At 46.7% G+C, this 15845-nt stretch overlaps 1 protein-coding gene across 1 annotated transcript in view; it reads left to right on the top strand.

Annotated features, from left to right (window-relative positions):
- Window positions 1–1152: 1152 nt before the first annotated feature.
- CHRNA2 (cholinergic receptor nicotinic alpha 2 subunit) overlaps window positions 1153–15845 on the top strand; it is a 147073-nt gene continuing 132380 nt past the window's right edge. The window contains exons 1-2 of the mRNA XM_077291780.1: window positions 1153–1980; window positions 7722–8061. Coding sequence (XP_077147895.1) covers window positions 7989–8061 — 73 coding nt within the window. The 5' untranslated portion in view covers window positions 1153–1980; window positions 7722–7988. The remainder of the gene's footprint in view (window positions 1981–7721; window positions 8062–15845) is intronic.

The raw sequence follows: 15845 nt of genomic DNA, 5'->3' as shown, positions 1-15845 counted from the left end.
CTCTGTAGGCTCACTGGTTTGGATACGCAGATACTCTGTAGGCTCACTGGTTTGGATATGCAGATACTCTGTGGGGTCACTGGTTTGGATACGCAGATACTCTGTAGGCTCACTGTTTGGATATGCAGATACTCTGTAGGCTCACTGGTTTGGATACGCAGATACTCTGTAGGCTCACTGGTTTGGATACGCAGATACTCTGTAGGCTGACTGGTTTGTGTACGCAGATACTCTGTAGGCTCACTGGTTTGGATACACAGATACTCTGTAGGCTGACTGGTTTGGATACGCAGATACTCTGTGGGGTCACTGGTTTGGATACACAGATACTCTGTAGGCTGACTGGTTTGGATACGCAGATACTCTGTGGGGTCACTGGTTTGGATACGCAGATACTCTGTAGGCTGACTGGTTTGGATATGCAGATACTCTGTGGGGTCACTGGTTTGGATTCGCAGATACTCTGTAGGCTGACTGGTTTGGATACGCAGATACTCTGTAGGCTCACTGGTTTGGATACGCAGATACTCTGTAGGCTCACTGGTTTGGATAAGTAGATACTCTGTAGGTTCACTGGTTTGTATATGCAGATACTCTGTGGGGTCACTGGTTTGGATACGCAGATACTCTGTATGCTCATTGGTTTGGATACGCAGATACTCTGTATGCTCATTGGTTTGGATACGCAGATACTCTGTAGGCTCACTGGTTTGGATACGCAGATACTCTGTAGACCCACTGGTTTGGATACGCAGATACTCTGTAGACCCACTGGTTTGGATACGCAGATACTCTGTAGACCCACTGGTTTGGATACGCAGATACTCTGTATGCTCACTGTTTGGATACGCAGATACTCTGCAGGGTCGCTGGCCTGGGTCGCTCTTGCATATCTACTTTGCCTTGTGGAAATACATTTCTTTAATTGCCTCCTTTCGGAGAATCTCTGGATGCTTTGCCCTCATTGAAGCATAAATCATTTCTCCATCCATTGATTCGCTGCATTTTACACATCACTATGTCAAGATCATAAATAACCTCACAGCTTTATGGGGCTTCTAAATGAATTGTAGCAGATCCCGGTCCAGCTCAGGGATGCGCCCACATTCTAGTCCCCAGCGCCCCCTAGTGACCACAGCAGGGGCCACACTTGGGAGAAGGATCTGCATGTTCTGCCCTGCTCCTGGATGTTGAGATGTGCAGGATCTCACTGAGTATCTAACACCTGAGGACACCTGGATGGGGTTTCATGTATTAGGACCTGGTCTGTGGAGGAGGAAAGTGACGCTATTACTTATTGATGACCATGTCTGACTCTGCAGCACACACACAGTAAGATGCATGCAACTGGACATGAAGCTCTGCATTGTGTGCATGTGCCGATGTAGCAGAGCTGAGTTTATCCACCGTGTGAGATAATTCAGTACATTCACCTGCAGTCCTATGCAAATTGTTAATTCTATCTCCCAAGCTCAACCTGCTGCATGTAACATATTGAGCTCAACTTGGCTCTGCTACATCCACACCAGCCTTGCTATATCTAGCACCTGCCACCACTTACAAGCTCAGCTCTGCTACATCTCACAGGCTCCACTCACTATTATGATACCACAAGTGGGCAGCTCAAGGGTTAATCTGGACCAGGGACCCTGAAATCTCACCACCACCTCCCCTCCTTTTGGGGGGCAGCCAGTGACAGGTTGGATCTCCCCCTGCATGCTCCTCCTCCATCATCCATCCATCCATGGTCAGGTCTGGAGCTGCTGAGCCAGGGACTACCTCCAATTGTCGGGAAGCCTGGAGCCAGGAGCTCAGACATTCAGGAGGTCCAGGCAGGAGCAGGAGTCCTCAGCAGAGCCTTCTCCACCACTTATGGTCCAGCTGCTTCCTCCTCTGTGGATCTCCAGCCTGTCCGGGCAGTGGTGGACCCTCAAGGAGCATCTTCTGTACTGAAGGGATCTTTGGATTTGAGACAAAAAGGTAAAAGAAAGTCTCCTGCTGTAAATATTAATCTACAGCCCTTGTAAGACTTTACCTTCTGACTTTATTGTAGCAGCGCTGAGTTTGTCGGATGTAGCAGTGCTGAGTTTGTCGGATGTAGCAGTGCTGAGTTTGTCGGATGTAGCAGAGCTCAGTTTGTCGGATGTAGCAGAGCTGAGGTTGTCGGATGTAGCAGTGCTGAGTTTGTCGGATGTAGCAGCGCTGAGTTTGTCGGATGTAGCAGTGCTGAGTTTGTCGGATGTAGCAGTGCTGAGTTTGTCGGATGTAGCAGTGCTGAGTTTGTCGGATGTAGCAGTGCTGAGTTTGTCGGATGTAGCAGAGCTCAGTTTGTCGGATGTAGCAGAGCTCAGTTTGTCGGATGTAGCAGGGCTGAGTTTGTCGGATGTAGCAGGGCTGAGTTTGTCGGATGTAGCAGAGCTCAGTTTGTCGGATGTAGCAGGGCTGAGTTTGTCGGATGTAGCAGGGCTGAGTTTGTCGGATGTAGCAGAGCTGAGTTTGTCGGGTGTAGCAGAGCTCAGTTTGTCGGATGTAGCAGGGCTGAGTTTGTCGGATGTAGCAGGGCTGAGTTTGTCGGATGTAGGAGAGCTGAGTTTGTCGGATGTAGCAGAGCTGAGTTTATCAGATGTAGCAGAGCTGAGGCTGTTAGATGTAGCAGAGCTGAGTTTGTCGGATGTAGCAGAGCTGAGTTTGTCAAATGTAGCAGCACTGAGTTTGTCGGATGTAGCAGAGCTGAGTTTGTCAGATGTAGCAGAGCTGAGTTTGTCGGATATAGCAGAGCTGAGTTTGTCAGATGTAGCAGAGCTGAGTTTGTCAAATGTAGCAGAGCTGAGTTTGTCGGATGTAGCAGAGCTGAGTTTGTCAGATGTAGCAGAGCTGAGTTTGTCAAATGTAGCAGCACTGAGTTTGTCGGATGTAGCAGAGCTGAGTTTGTCAGATGTAGCAGAGCTGAGTTTGTCGGATATAGCAGAGCTGAGTTTGTCAAATGTAGCAGCACTGAGTTTGTCGGATGTAGCAGAGCTGAGTTTGTCAGATATAGCAGAGCTGAGTTTGTCGGATATAGCAGAGCTGAGTTTGTCAAATGTAGCAGCACTGAGTTTGTCGGATGTAGCAGAGCTGAGTTTGTCGGATGTAGCAGGGCTGAGTTTGTCGGATGTAGCAGAGCTGAGTTTGTCGGATGTAGCAGAGCTCAGTTTGTCGGATGTAGCAGGGCTGAGTTTGTCGGATGAAGCAGAGCTCAGTTTGTCGGCTGTGCCGTAAAAGAAGCATCCGATGCAGCAGAGAGGAGTTTGAGTATTATGATTCCATGATGTCAGGTATTAGCGGAGCTTATGCAGCAGAGCTGGTCGTGTGGTAGATCTCAGGGGTTTCTTGGATACTTGAGTTTCATACATTGTGTCCATTAGAAGAGTTTGATGTTGGTAAGATGAGGATGAGCTGATTCTGTGAAATGTGGCAGAGCTGAGGATGTCAGATGTAGCAGAGATGAGTCTGTTAGACGGATCCTAGGATGGGTTCTGGGATTCTTTTTACATAGGACTGCAAGGAAAACGTGCTTTCATCCAAAGTGTTAAATGAAACCTTGCACTCTTCTACATGTACAGTACATACAGTGCACCCCGTTATCCGTGATAAGAGCAGACTATGGGGGTCCCAGGTCCTGTCAGTGTACCCCAGAGATAGCATAGTGCCCTGCACAGAGTCACCAGGAGATGAGGGCCCTCCATTGCCATCAGGGCCATCACTCTGTGACCCCTGAGAGCGGAGGGCTCGGTCCTGTCCCATCAATCAATATATATACGTGAAAGCACAAAAAATCCCCAGATCAGGCAAAGAAGTGAGATGGAATCCAGAGAGGAGCGGACTACAGAAAGTCCCAAATATCTGATTATTCATATCGTGGTTTATATTGTTATTTCTTTTATTAATATTGTCATTATTATTATTATAGTATTATTTATATTATTTGTTATCATCATTTATATTATTATTTCCATTATTATTATTATTTTCATTTATTTTAGTATTATTTCTATTATTATATTCATTATTTATATTATGATTTTATTATTATTATTATTATTATTATTATTATTTTATTTTATTATTACTATTTTTATTATTATCATTATTATTATTATCATTTATTTTAGCATTATTTATTTTATTATATTCATTATTTATAATATTATATTATTTTATTATTATATTATTATTATTATGATTATTATTATTATACATCAGCCTCCACTTTGCCTTCTCTGTAAATATAACAGTGTAATGTATATTTCACTCTTTCGTACAGATGTAGCAGAGCATAATTTGCAGCAATAATCTTATGTTCAATAACAAACCCAGCTCTGCTACATCTCATATAATAACTTGATTTTCAGAGTATTATTTTGTGAACTATTTATGGTGTAGTATTGTATTCTGTCCTTCCAGACTGATGCAGAACTACGACTCTCATCCTCCGGCTGTCGAGGCATGCAGTAGTCTGGTAACAGCTGTGGGGTCACAGACTGGAGCCCCCTGTTTTCCAGCCACATAGGGATACAATTTGATACATTCACTCCATGCCTAAAAAGTTTCCATGTAACAAGGTTTCCTGTGATCTCCAATGCTGCCTGAGATCCGCTGCACAAAGCATCATTGCTTTTTTTGATCTTGCATTTAATGGGTTAATGAGCTAAGACCCAATAATAAAGGGGTCCTGGTCTTAGGTGGTGTTCTTCATGGGTCCTGGTCTTAGGCAGCATTCCTCCGGGTCATGGTCTTAGGCAGCGTTCTTCATGGGTCCTGGTCTTAGGTAGCGTTCTTCTGGGTCTTGGTCTTAGGTGGCGTTCTTCTGGGTCCTGGTCTTAGGTGGCGTTCTTCTGGGTCCTGGTCTTAGGTGGTGTTCTTCATGGGTCCTGGTCTTAGGTAGCGTTCTTCTGGGTCTTGGTCTTAGGTGGCGTTCTTCTGGGTCCTGGTCTTAGGTGGCGTTCTTCTGGGTCCTGGTCTTAGGTGGTGTTTTTCATGGGTCCTGGGCTTAGGTGAGGTTTTTCTGGGTCCTGGGCTTAGTTGGCGTTCTTCTGGGTCCTGGGCTTAGGTGGCGTTCTTCTGGGTCCTTGGCTTAGGTGGCGTTCTTCTCAGTCCACGGCTTAGGTGGCGTTCTTCTGGGTCCTGGTCTTAGGTGGCGTTCTTTTGGGTCCTGGGCTTAGGTGGCGTTCTTCTGGGTCCTGGGCTTAGGTGGCGTTCTTCTGGGTCCTTGGCTTAGGTGGCGTTCTTCTCGGTCCACAGCTTAGCTGGTGTTCTTCTGGGTCCTGGTCTTAGGTAGCATTCTTCTGGGTCCTGGGCTTAGGTGGCGTTCTTCTGGGTCCTGGGCTTAGGTGTCGTTCTTCTGGGTCCTGGGCTTAGGTGGCGTTCTTCTGGGTTCTGGGCTTAGGTGGCGTTCTTCTGGGTCCTGGGCTTAGGTGGCGTTCTTCTGGGTCCTGGGCTTAGGTGGCATTCTTCATGAGTCCTGGTCTTAGGTGGCATTCTTCTGGGTCCTGACCTTAGGTGGCGTTCTTCTGGGTCCTGGTCTTAGGTGGCGTTCTTCTGGCTCCCGGTCTTAGGTGGAGTTCTTCTGGCTCCCGGTCTTAGGTGGAGTTCTTCTGGGTCCTGACCTTAGGTGGAGTTCTTCTGGGTCCTGGTCTTAGGTGGCATTCTTCTGGGTCCTGGGCTTGTTTTATACATTGTGTTCATGGGGAAGTAATAGGATAAGATGAGATGTTTCTTCTTCTTCGTTCTCCTTTTCTCCTGACAGACTCCTGTATGTCGCCTTATCGTTTTCTTTGCTTTATCTTCTATGTAGGGCACTAATCCCTAAATTGCTTCATGGGGCCCAGGTTTTGGTGCACTGCAGCTGTGTCAGGCATCTCTTGTATGTGTGCGGACCTCTGTCATGGGAGAGGGTTTGGAAAATAGTCATTATGGTGGTTACTTCCATTATTATACATCTCCCCCATTGTATTATTTAGTTAATGCTGTAAAATGTGTCCCGGTGCCCACCAGTAAATGGGCTGGAGGAGTGCTGGCCCCAATGTTCCAGGCTTGGTGCCTGCTTCGATGAATGCACTGGGTCTATGGGCAAGCGATGACCATGTGGATCTATGTGCACATCTCTTCTCTTACAGACATGGAGCTAAAGGGTTACTAAACCTAGCACTTGTTTCATGACATGGTGTGGGACACTAAATGTACTCTGTATATGGACAATCAAGTAGCTTGTGGCCAATAATGGGTTAATCTATGAATGTTTCAAAGAGGAATGGGGGATGGGTTGGTCTCAATCTTTCAGTTTTGGGTGCAGGGATCTACATAGATATCCCTCATCCATTTACACTTCCCCTCATTAGTAACTTACAGGAGATAAAGGGTTAATACTTTGGAACTATATTTTAAGCTTTCATCCCAATGTTGTAGCCCTGGTGTGGGGGGGGGGTTGTTACATGTACTGACCATTGGGATCTATGTGTGCACCCGGTCCCATCATTCACGATTGAGGTCTCCTCCTAGAAACTTGGAGCTTATGATGGATGAATCTAATTGTTAGCTCCTGATGAAGCTATAGGCGAAACGTGCATCAGGGAACTGGGCAGTTTGGACTGGCTTTCATCCGTTAATTATGGCTTTTGGTGGGTATGAGCATTTTTTGAGGAGTCTTCCTTGAAACTAAGGTTTTTTTAATCATACTTATCATGTCACTTATTCTTATACTCATGCATTGAGTTAATTTATTATATTCCTCTTTATTATGTTTATGCGCTGTATATTACTACTTTATTGCTATCGTCCACATATTACCGATTATATTGAGCCATTGTGTTATTCACCACTGACCACACTGCCCCTTCTTCTGGGGTTTATGGGGTGTTTCAACCTTTGTCTTTTAGTAGTTGTGTATATATTTGCTTGTAATGAATATTTGTGTGTGTATATATATATATATATATATATATATATATATATATATATATATATATATATATATATATATATATGGTTTGTTTGGCATTTACTTTGGTTTAAGAAGTGATTTATACTTTTTCTTACTTATTTCGGACCCTTTAAATGTCCTTTTTATTTAGGATATTATTAGTAGGGATCTTTGTTCCCATTTTTGGTTATTAATGATTGTGGGTCTTCATCTAGTAACTTGAAGCTTGTAAAGGAGATATCTGCTTGTTATGAATTTTAGAGGAGAGGGGTGGTGGTCCTAAGCTTTTAAGACCTTATTGGGGGCTTGCTTACATGCTCGGGGTCCATAGTCATACCATTATCATAGTGATCTGTAACACTCATGTCTTCTAATGGCTTGCAGCAGATAATGAGTTAATCTATTAGCATCATGGTGTGGCCCCCATATTGAATAAAGGGGGGTGGTCCCACTGGATAAATCTTGGTGGACACTGTCTTCCATGCACTGGGTCTATGGACAATTACCAAATGTTTGTATTCCTCTTCCACGACTGGGGTCTCTAGTATCTTGCAGCTGGTAATGGGTTAATCTCCTACCAGCGGGTCCCGTGGTGTTAGCCCTGGTGGGCACTTGCTTACATGCACTTGGTCTTTGGACAAATGCTGACCATGGGGTCTTTGCGCGCACCCCTCATCCATGATTTGGGGTTTCTCCCGAGTGTCTTGCAGCAGATAATGGGTCAATCTGCTCCTGCTGTAATCTGCCATGTTCTTGCTTTCAGGGCATCTTCCAAGGAACAATGAGAATGTGAAGCTCTCCAAGATTCCCGGGTCCCTGGGGCTCCTCCGGCAGCTCCGGCCCTGACCTTCTCCACCAACGTGGATAGCGCCCCCAGCCAGCGCAACATCAGGACAGCTCTCCAGGTGCCGACTAATGGGCGCAGCGCCGACTCCTGCCCGCACCCTCAGGACAGACTGATGCCCACAGGATAGAGCCCCGGAGCTTTCTGGAAGGAAGAGGAACCATCAACAGAGCATCAACCGTCAGCATGGGCCACTGTGTGGGTGGGAGGCTGTCAGTGGCTGGGGCGGTGTGCTACATCGTGTCCTGCACCATGACAGGTAAGTCTGCAGAGTTGGGATGGGGTTACAAGGTGGTAGGACCTTCACTTTAAGGCAACTTTTGAAGAACTTGAAGCCTCCTGGTGCTCTGTGCAGAACAGGCTCCATACTAATGGTAGTGGGTGGCTATGCCAGGCTCTCACACCTGCCCACCTGTCTGATGAGGCCACAACCAGTGGCGTGCCTAGAGTCTGATGGGTCCCGGTACAAAATTTGGACCTGGGCCCCAACCTGTATTAATGTCCCTTGATCCTTGCCTCTTCCTGTAATAATATCCTCCATCCTGACCCCTTCCTGTAATAATGTCCCCCATCCTGGACCACTTCCTGGTATAATGTCCACCATCCTGGACCCCTTACAGGTATAATATCTTTCTTTTCTGGGCATTTTCCTGCCATAAAGCCCCCTAACTTGGACCCCTCCCAGCAATAATGTGCCCCATCCTGGTATAATATCTCCATCCTGGGCTTTTTCCTGTTATAACGCCCCCCCATCCTGGGTCTTTTCCCTGTCTAATAGCCTCAATCCTGGGCCCCTTCCAGTAATAACGTGACCCATCCTAATATATTATCTCCACCCTGGGTCTTTTCCTGGTCTAATATCCACAGTCCTGGACGCCTTCCAGTAATAATGTGCCCCATCCTGGTATATTATCTCTATCCTGGACCCCTTCCATTAATAACGTACCCCATTCTGCTATAATATCTCCATCCTGGGTCTTTTCCTGGTATAATGTCTCCATCCTGGCCCCTTCCATTAATAATGTGCCCCCAGCCTGGTATAATATCTCCATCCTAGGCCCCTTCCATTAATAACATGCCCCATCCTTGTATAATGTCTCCATCCTGGCCCCTTCCATTAATAATGTGCCCCATCCTGGTATAATATCTCCATCCTGGGCCCCTTCTATTAATAACATGCCCCATCCTGGTATAATGTCTCCATCCTGGCCCCTTCCATTAATAATGTGGCCCATCCTGGTATAATATCTCCATCCTGGCCCCTTCCATTAATAACATGCCCCATCCTGGTATAATGTCTCCATCCTGGCCCCTTCCATTAATAATGTGTGCCATCCTGGTATAATGTCTCCATCCTGGCCCCTTCCATTAATAATGTGCCCCATCCTGGTATAATATCTCCATCCTGGCCCCTTCCATTAATAACATGCCCCATCGTGGTATAATGTCTCCATCCTGGGCCCCTTCCATTAATAATGTGTCCCATCCTGCTATAATGTCTCCATCCTGGGCCCCTTCCATTAATAATGTCCCCTGTACTGGTAAAATAATAATCCGATCCAGATTTGTCTAACACAAGTTTTCTTTGGCCCTGGTGGACCAGGGGAGGTGGCTGGAACTTTCTCTAATATCCACTTTGTTTCTGGAGATGGTAACTTTTATAGTAGAATGTGCCCTTCCTATGCCTTGTGCTTTCTGATCTTGCTGACTGTGACCATGGATGATGGGGTTTGTAGTCTCACGTGACCCTTGGCCTCTGTTTCCCTGTTCAGAGTGGCCACTTTCCCCATAGAAATCAAGAAACAATCGGTGGAGTCTGCAAGTGACTTTGAAATCTTGGGAGGAACGAGGATGTAGTATGGTACAATGTTACAATGTATCTTCAGCGCTAGAGATAACGGTCATTGTGCTACTTCTGGTTCTCCATGGTGGATATTCGGTGACAGGACACAATGCACACAGTGTTGGGGCAGGAGGTGACGCAGGTTCTCCGGGTTCTTCAGTGCTTCCTCCTCCTTGTTCTGCTCCACCAGCGACGATTCCTACAGGGTCGTTTTGTAGGAAATATTGAATTGTTTTTCTTCTTTTTTGGTGTTCGCTACAAACCAAAAAGACTTGTACAATTCTCAGCGACAAAGTCAGCTCAGCTCCATCGGTGGACATCTCCGCACATTGTCCGCGATACCAATAACCTTAATAATGGACGCGACTGACGGGAAATCAGAGGAGAAAAGGATCTCGTGCCGCTAGTCTGCAAATGTAGAATGTTTTCTGCTGATTATTGTAGGAATAAAAGTCACAAAGTCAAAGCCTGGAAACATTGTCCTGTGATGCGGAAAATGAGGAGAATGAGTGCGAGACATCTGCGAGAGGACACAGTGCACCTGCCCTGATCATAGCGGAGCCGCGGACAGAGCAAGGACACATGGCCGGAAAATCAGGGGAACATCCATATATTACAGGGAAATGGCCTCACAGTGATGTCACCGCTGATCTCTAGTGATGGATAGGAGGCATCCTCAGTGATGTCACCGCTGATCTCTGGTGATGGATAGGAGGCATTCTCAGTGATGTCACCGCTGATCTCTAGTGATGGATAGGAGGCATTCTCAGTGATGTCACCGCTGATCTCTGGTGATGGATAGGAGGCATCCTCAGTGATGTCACCGCTGATCTCTAGTGATGGATAGGAGGCATCCTCAGTGATGTCACCGCTGATCTCTGGTGATGGATAGGAGGCATCCTCAGTGATGTCACCGCTGATCTCTGGTGATGGATAGGAGGCATTCTCAGTGATGTCACCGCTGATCTCTGGTGATGGATAGGAGGCATTCTCAGTGATGTCACCTCTGATCTCTGGTGATGGATAGGAGGCATTCTCAGTGATGTCACCTCTGATCTCTGGTGATGGATAGGAGACATTCTCAGTGATGTCACCTCTGATCTCTGGTGATGGATAGGAGGCATTCTCAGTGATGTCACCTCTGATCTCTGGTGATGGATAGGAGGCATTCTCAGTGATGTCACCTCTGATCTCTGGTGATGGATAGGAGGCATTCTCAGTGATGTCACCGCTGATCTCTAGTGATGGATAGGAGGCATTCTCAGTGATGTCACCGCTGATCTCTGGTGATGGATAGGAGGCATCCTCAGTGATGTCACCGCTGATCTCTAGTGATGGATAGGAGGCATCCTCAGTGATGTCACCGCTGATCTCTGGTGATGGATAGGAGGCATCCTCAGTGATGTCACCGCTGATCTCTGGTGATGGATAGGAGGCATTCTCAGTGATGTCACCGCTGATCTCTGGTGATGGATAGGAGGCATTCTCAGTGATGTCACCTCTGATCTCTGGTGATGGATAGGAGGCATTCTCAGTGATGTCACAGCTGATCTCTGGTGATGGATAGGAGGCATTCTCAGTGATGTCACCGCTGATCTCTGGTGATGGATAGGAGACATTCTCAGTGATGTCACCGCTGATCTCTGGTGATGGATAGGAGGCATTCTCAGTGATGTCACCGCTGATCTCTGGTGATGGATAGGAGACATTCTCAGTGATGTCACCTCTGATCTCTGGTGATGGATAGGAGGCATTCTCAGTGATGTCACCTCTGATCTCTGGTGATGGATAGGAGGCATTCTCAGTGATGTCACCGCTGATCTCTGGTGATGGATAGGAGGCATTCTCAGTGATGTCACCTCTGATCTCTGGTGATGGAGAGGAGGCATTCTCAGTGATGTCACCTCTGATCTCTGGTGATGGATAGGAGGCATTCTCAGTGATGTCACCGCTGATCTCTGGTGATGGATAGGAGGAATTCTCAGTGATGTCACCTCTGATCTCTGATGATGGATAGGAGACATTCTCAGTGATGTCACCGCTGATCTCTGGTGATGGATAGGAGGCATCCTCAGTGATGTCACCGCTGATCTCTGGTGATGGATAGGAGACATTCTCAGTGATGTCACCGCTGATCTCTGATGATGGATAGGAGACATTCTCAGTGATGTCACCGCTGATCTCTGGTGATGGATAGGAGGCATTCTCAGTGATGTCACCGCTGATCTCTGGTGATGGATAGGAGGCATCCTCAGTGATGTCACCGCTGATCTCTGGTGATGGATAGGAGACATTCTCAGTGATGTCACCGCTGATCTCTGATGATGGATAGGAGACATTCTCAGTGATGTCACCGCTGATCTCTGGTGATGGATAGGAGGCATTCTCAGTGATGTCACCTCTGATCTCTGGTGATGGATAGGAGACATTCTCAGTGATGTCACCGCTGATCTCTGGTGAAGGATAGGAGACATTCTCAGTGATGTCACCTCTGATCTCTGGTGATGGATAGGAGGCATTCTCAGTGATGTCACCTCTGATCTCTGGTGATGGATAGGAGGAATTCTCAGTGATGTCACCTCTGATCTCTGGTGATGGATAGGAGACATTCTCAGTGATGTCACCGCTGATCTCTGGTGATGGATAGGAGGCATTCTCAGTGATGTCACCTCTGATCTCTGGTGATGGATAGGAGACATTCTCAGTGATGTCACCGCTGATCTCTGGTGAAGGATAGGAGACATTCTCAGTGATGTCACCTCTGATCTCTGGTGATGGATAGGAGGCATTCTCAGTGATGTCACCTCTGATCTCTGGTGATGGATAGGAGGAATTCTCAGTGATGTCACCTCTGATCTCTGGTGATGGATAGGAGACATTCTCAGTGATGTCACCTCTGATCTCTGGTGATGGATAGGAGGCATTCTCAGTGATGTCACCGCTGATCTCTGGTGATGGATAGGAGGCATTCTCAGTGATGTCACCTCTGATCTCTGGTGATGGATAGGAGACATTCTCAGTGATGTCACCGCTGATCTCTGGTGAAGGATAGGAGACATTCTCAGTGATGTCACCTCTGATCTCTGGTGATGGATAGGAGGCATTCTCAGTGATGTCACCTCTGATCTCTGGTGATGGATAGGAGGAATTCTCAGTGATGTCACCTCTGATCTCTGGTGATGGATAGGAGACATTCTCAGTGATGTCACCTCTGATCTCTGGTGATGGATAGGAGGCATTCTCAGTGATGTCACCGCTGATCTCTGGTGATGGATAGGAGGCATTCTCAGTGATGTCACCTCTGATCTCTAGTGATGGATAGGAGGCATTCTCAGTGATGTCACTGCTGATCTCTGGTGATGGATAGGAGGCATTCTCAGTGATGTCACCGCTGATCTCTGGTGATGGATAGGAGACATTCTCAGTGATGTCACCGCTGATCTCTGGTGATGGATAGGAGGCATTCTCAGTGATGTCACCGCTGATCTCTGGTGATGGATAGGAGACATTCTCAGTGATGTCACCTCTGATCTCTGGTGATGGATAGGAGACATTCTCAGTGATGTCACCGCTGATCTCTGGTGATGGATAGGAGGCATCCTCAGTGATGTCACCGCTGATCTCTGGTGATGGATAGGAGACATTCTCAGTGATGTCACCGCTGATCTCTGGTGATGGATAGGAGGCATTCTCAGTGATGTCACCTCTGATCTCTGGTGATGGATAGGAGACATTCTCAGTGATGTCACCGCTGATCTCTGGTGAAGGATAGGAGACATTCTCAGTGATGTCACCTCTGATCTCTGGTGATGGATAGGAGGCATTCTCAGTGATGTCACCTCTGATCTCTAGTGATGGATAGGAGGCATTCTCAGTGATGTCACCTCTGATCTCTGGTGATGGATAGGAGGAATTCTCAGTGATGTCACCTCTGATCTCTGGTGATGGATAGGAGACATTCTCAGTGATGTCACCGCTGATCTCTGGTGATGGATAGGAGGCATTCTCAGTGATGTCACCTCTGATCTCTAGTGATGGATAGGAGGCATTCTCAGTGATGTCACTGCTGATCTCTGGTGATGGATAGGAGGCATTCTCAGTGATGTCACCGCTGATCTCTGGTGATGGATAGGAGACATTCTCAGTGATGTCACCGCTGATCTCTGGTGATGGATAGGAGGCATTCTCAGTGATGTCACCTCTGATCTCTGATGATGGATAGGAGACATTCTCAGTGATGTCACCTCTGATCTCTAGTGATGGATAGGAGGCAGTGGCGTAACTACAAAGTTATGGGCCCCGGTGCGAACTTTCAAATGGGCCCCCCCCCCCACCATGTCAAAATATTTTCCACCTAAATTCACATTTTCCCTATTCATTTCGCACACTATAACTTTATTGCAATGTTGTATAGTCTGACCTCAGTGGCGTAACTATCCGGTGCCCCATTCTGGTATATATTTGTCCCTCGTACTGTACCATTGTTCTGTAATGTATAAAACAAAATAAACCATTATACTCATCAGGGACTTACATAGAAGTCATGGGGATCCATTTAAGAATTATAATGCACCCCCATAGTCCTCCTTATAATATACTGCACAGTTCATAGTGATCCATGTAGTATAATTAAATGCACCTCCATAGTCATCCATAAAGCATAATGCACAGCCCATAGTCCTCGATAAAGTATAATGCACCCCATAGTACTTCATAGTAGTAAAATGCACCTCATAGTCCTCCTATAAAGTATTATGGGCCCCATAGTCATATATAGTATAATGCAGCAGCCCCATAGGAGTATAAAATGCAGCAGCCCCATAGCAGTATAATGCATCCTCTTTCACCCTACCCCCCATAGTAGTAAAATGTGCCCCATACCGCGGCTTTACAAAATAAAAATAAAAATTTCCTTACCTGGCCGAGCTTCAGAGATGTCCTCACTCACGATTCGGCTGAGGTGTGCAGCGTCGTTCCAGCGTATGACAGTACAGTGACGTCATACGTCAGCAACGTGCACGCTGATGTCAGCTGCCAGCCTGTGATTGGCCGACGGCTGTTAACTATTGCCAGAGGTGTATCTAGATTTTCTGGCACCCGGAGCAAAATTCAGTTTGGCGCCCCCACCCCCTAAGCACACATGCGATTTGCACACTTAGTCACATGCCGAGGAGCTCCTCTCCCTAATTCAATGTTCAGTTAAAAACTGAGAGAAGCAGGAAGAGAAGCTCGTTGTCACCCAACAGTATGAAAATCGCATATGAGTAAAGCGGCCATGTGATGACTGCTGGAACCAGCAAGCAGAGCTGAATTCTCACAGTGAGTATATTTCAGGCTGTTAGGATTGGCTGCAGGGCTTCCATTTATAATTAAAGGGTGCGTCCAGGTTTGAGATGAAAGTCTGCAGTGACTATAGGTGGCTGCAGGCTTCTGAATTCTCACAGCGCACACACTGCACACATTCAGGATTCTCCTTTGCACAAGTATGCGATTTGTATACTTCTGACCACATTCCGACTAGACGTGCCTGGCCTCACTCAATTCATTTTCATTGAGTGAGGCCACACATGTCTAGTCAGCACGTGACCGCATGTATGCAAATCACCAGCACCAGAGAGTGTGCAGTATGCACTGTGAGAATTCAGAAGTCTGCAGTCACATAGAATGACTGCAGACTCATCACAAACGTGGATAACGCCTTTAATATCCCTAACATAAATAAAAATATGAGAATTAGTGAGTATAATAAAAAATATTTACATCCAGGTACCTTATAGGTGACGTCGTCTCTGGAGTTGTTCTCTTTCTTTTCTTCGTCATCTTGTCCAGACTCCATGAGTTTTCTCATCCACAGCCGTCTCTGCAGACTTCCATCTTCTCCGGTCTTGTGCAGCACATCCCCGCACGACGCCCTTAAAGATAGCAGTGTCATTATAATGCTCCTGAATAAAATATCTGTCTTACCCTGAGCCTCTGAATAACTAATTGCCCCTCACTATATGCCCTGCACAAAGTATGACCCCACACTGTCCCTCTTATGGTACATGATCTCCACACTGCCCCCTCCTTTCCATACTTCACACTGTTCTCTCACACTGAGTCAGTCACCCCTATAGGGCCCAGTCTCTATACTGTGCCCCCTTATCACACTCCCCCTTCTTGGTATACTATTGCCTCCTGGCTATGGCCTTACACTGTTC

The sequence above is a fragment of the Ranitomeya variabilis genome, chromosome 2, assembly GCF_051348905.1.
Source record: "Ranitomeya variabilis isolate aRanVar5 chromosome 2, aRanVar5.hap1, whole genome shotgun sequence".
Lineage (NCBI taxonomy): Eukaryota > Metazoa > Chordata > Amphibia > Anura > Dendrobatidae > Ranitomeya > Ranitomeya variabilis.
Note: the sequence above shows the minus strand (reverse complement) of the source record. Positions and strands in the feature narration are given on the sequence as shown.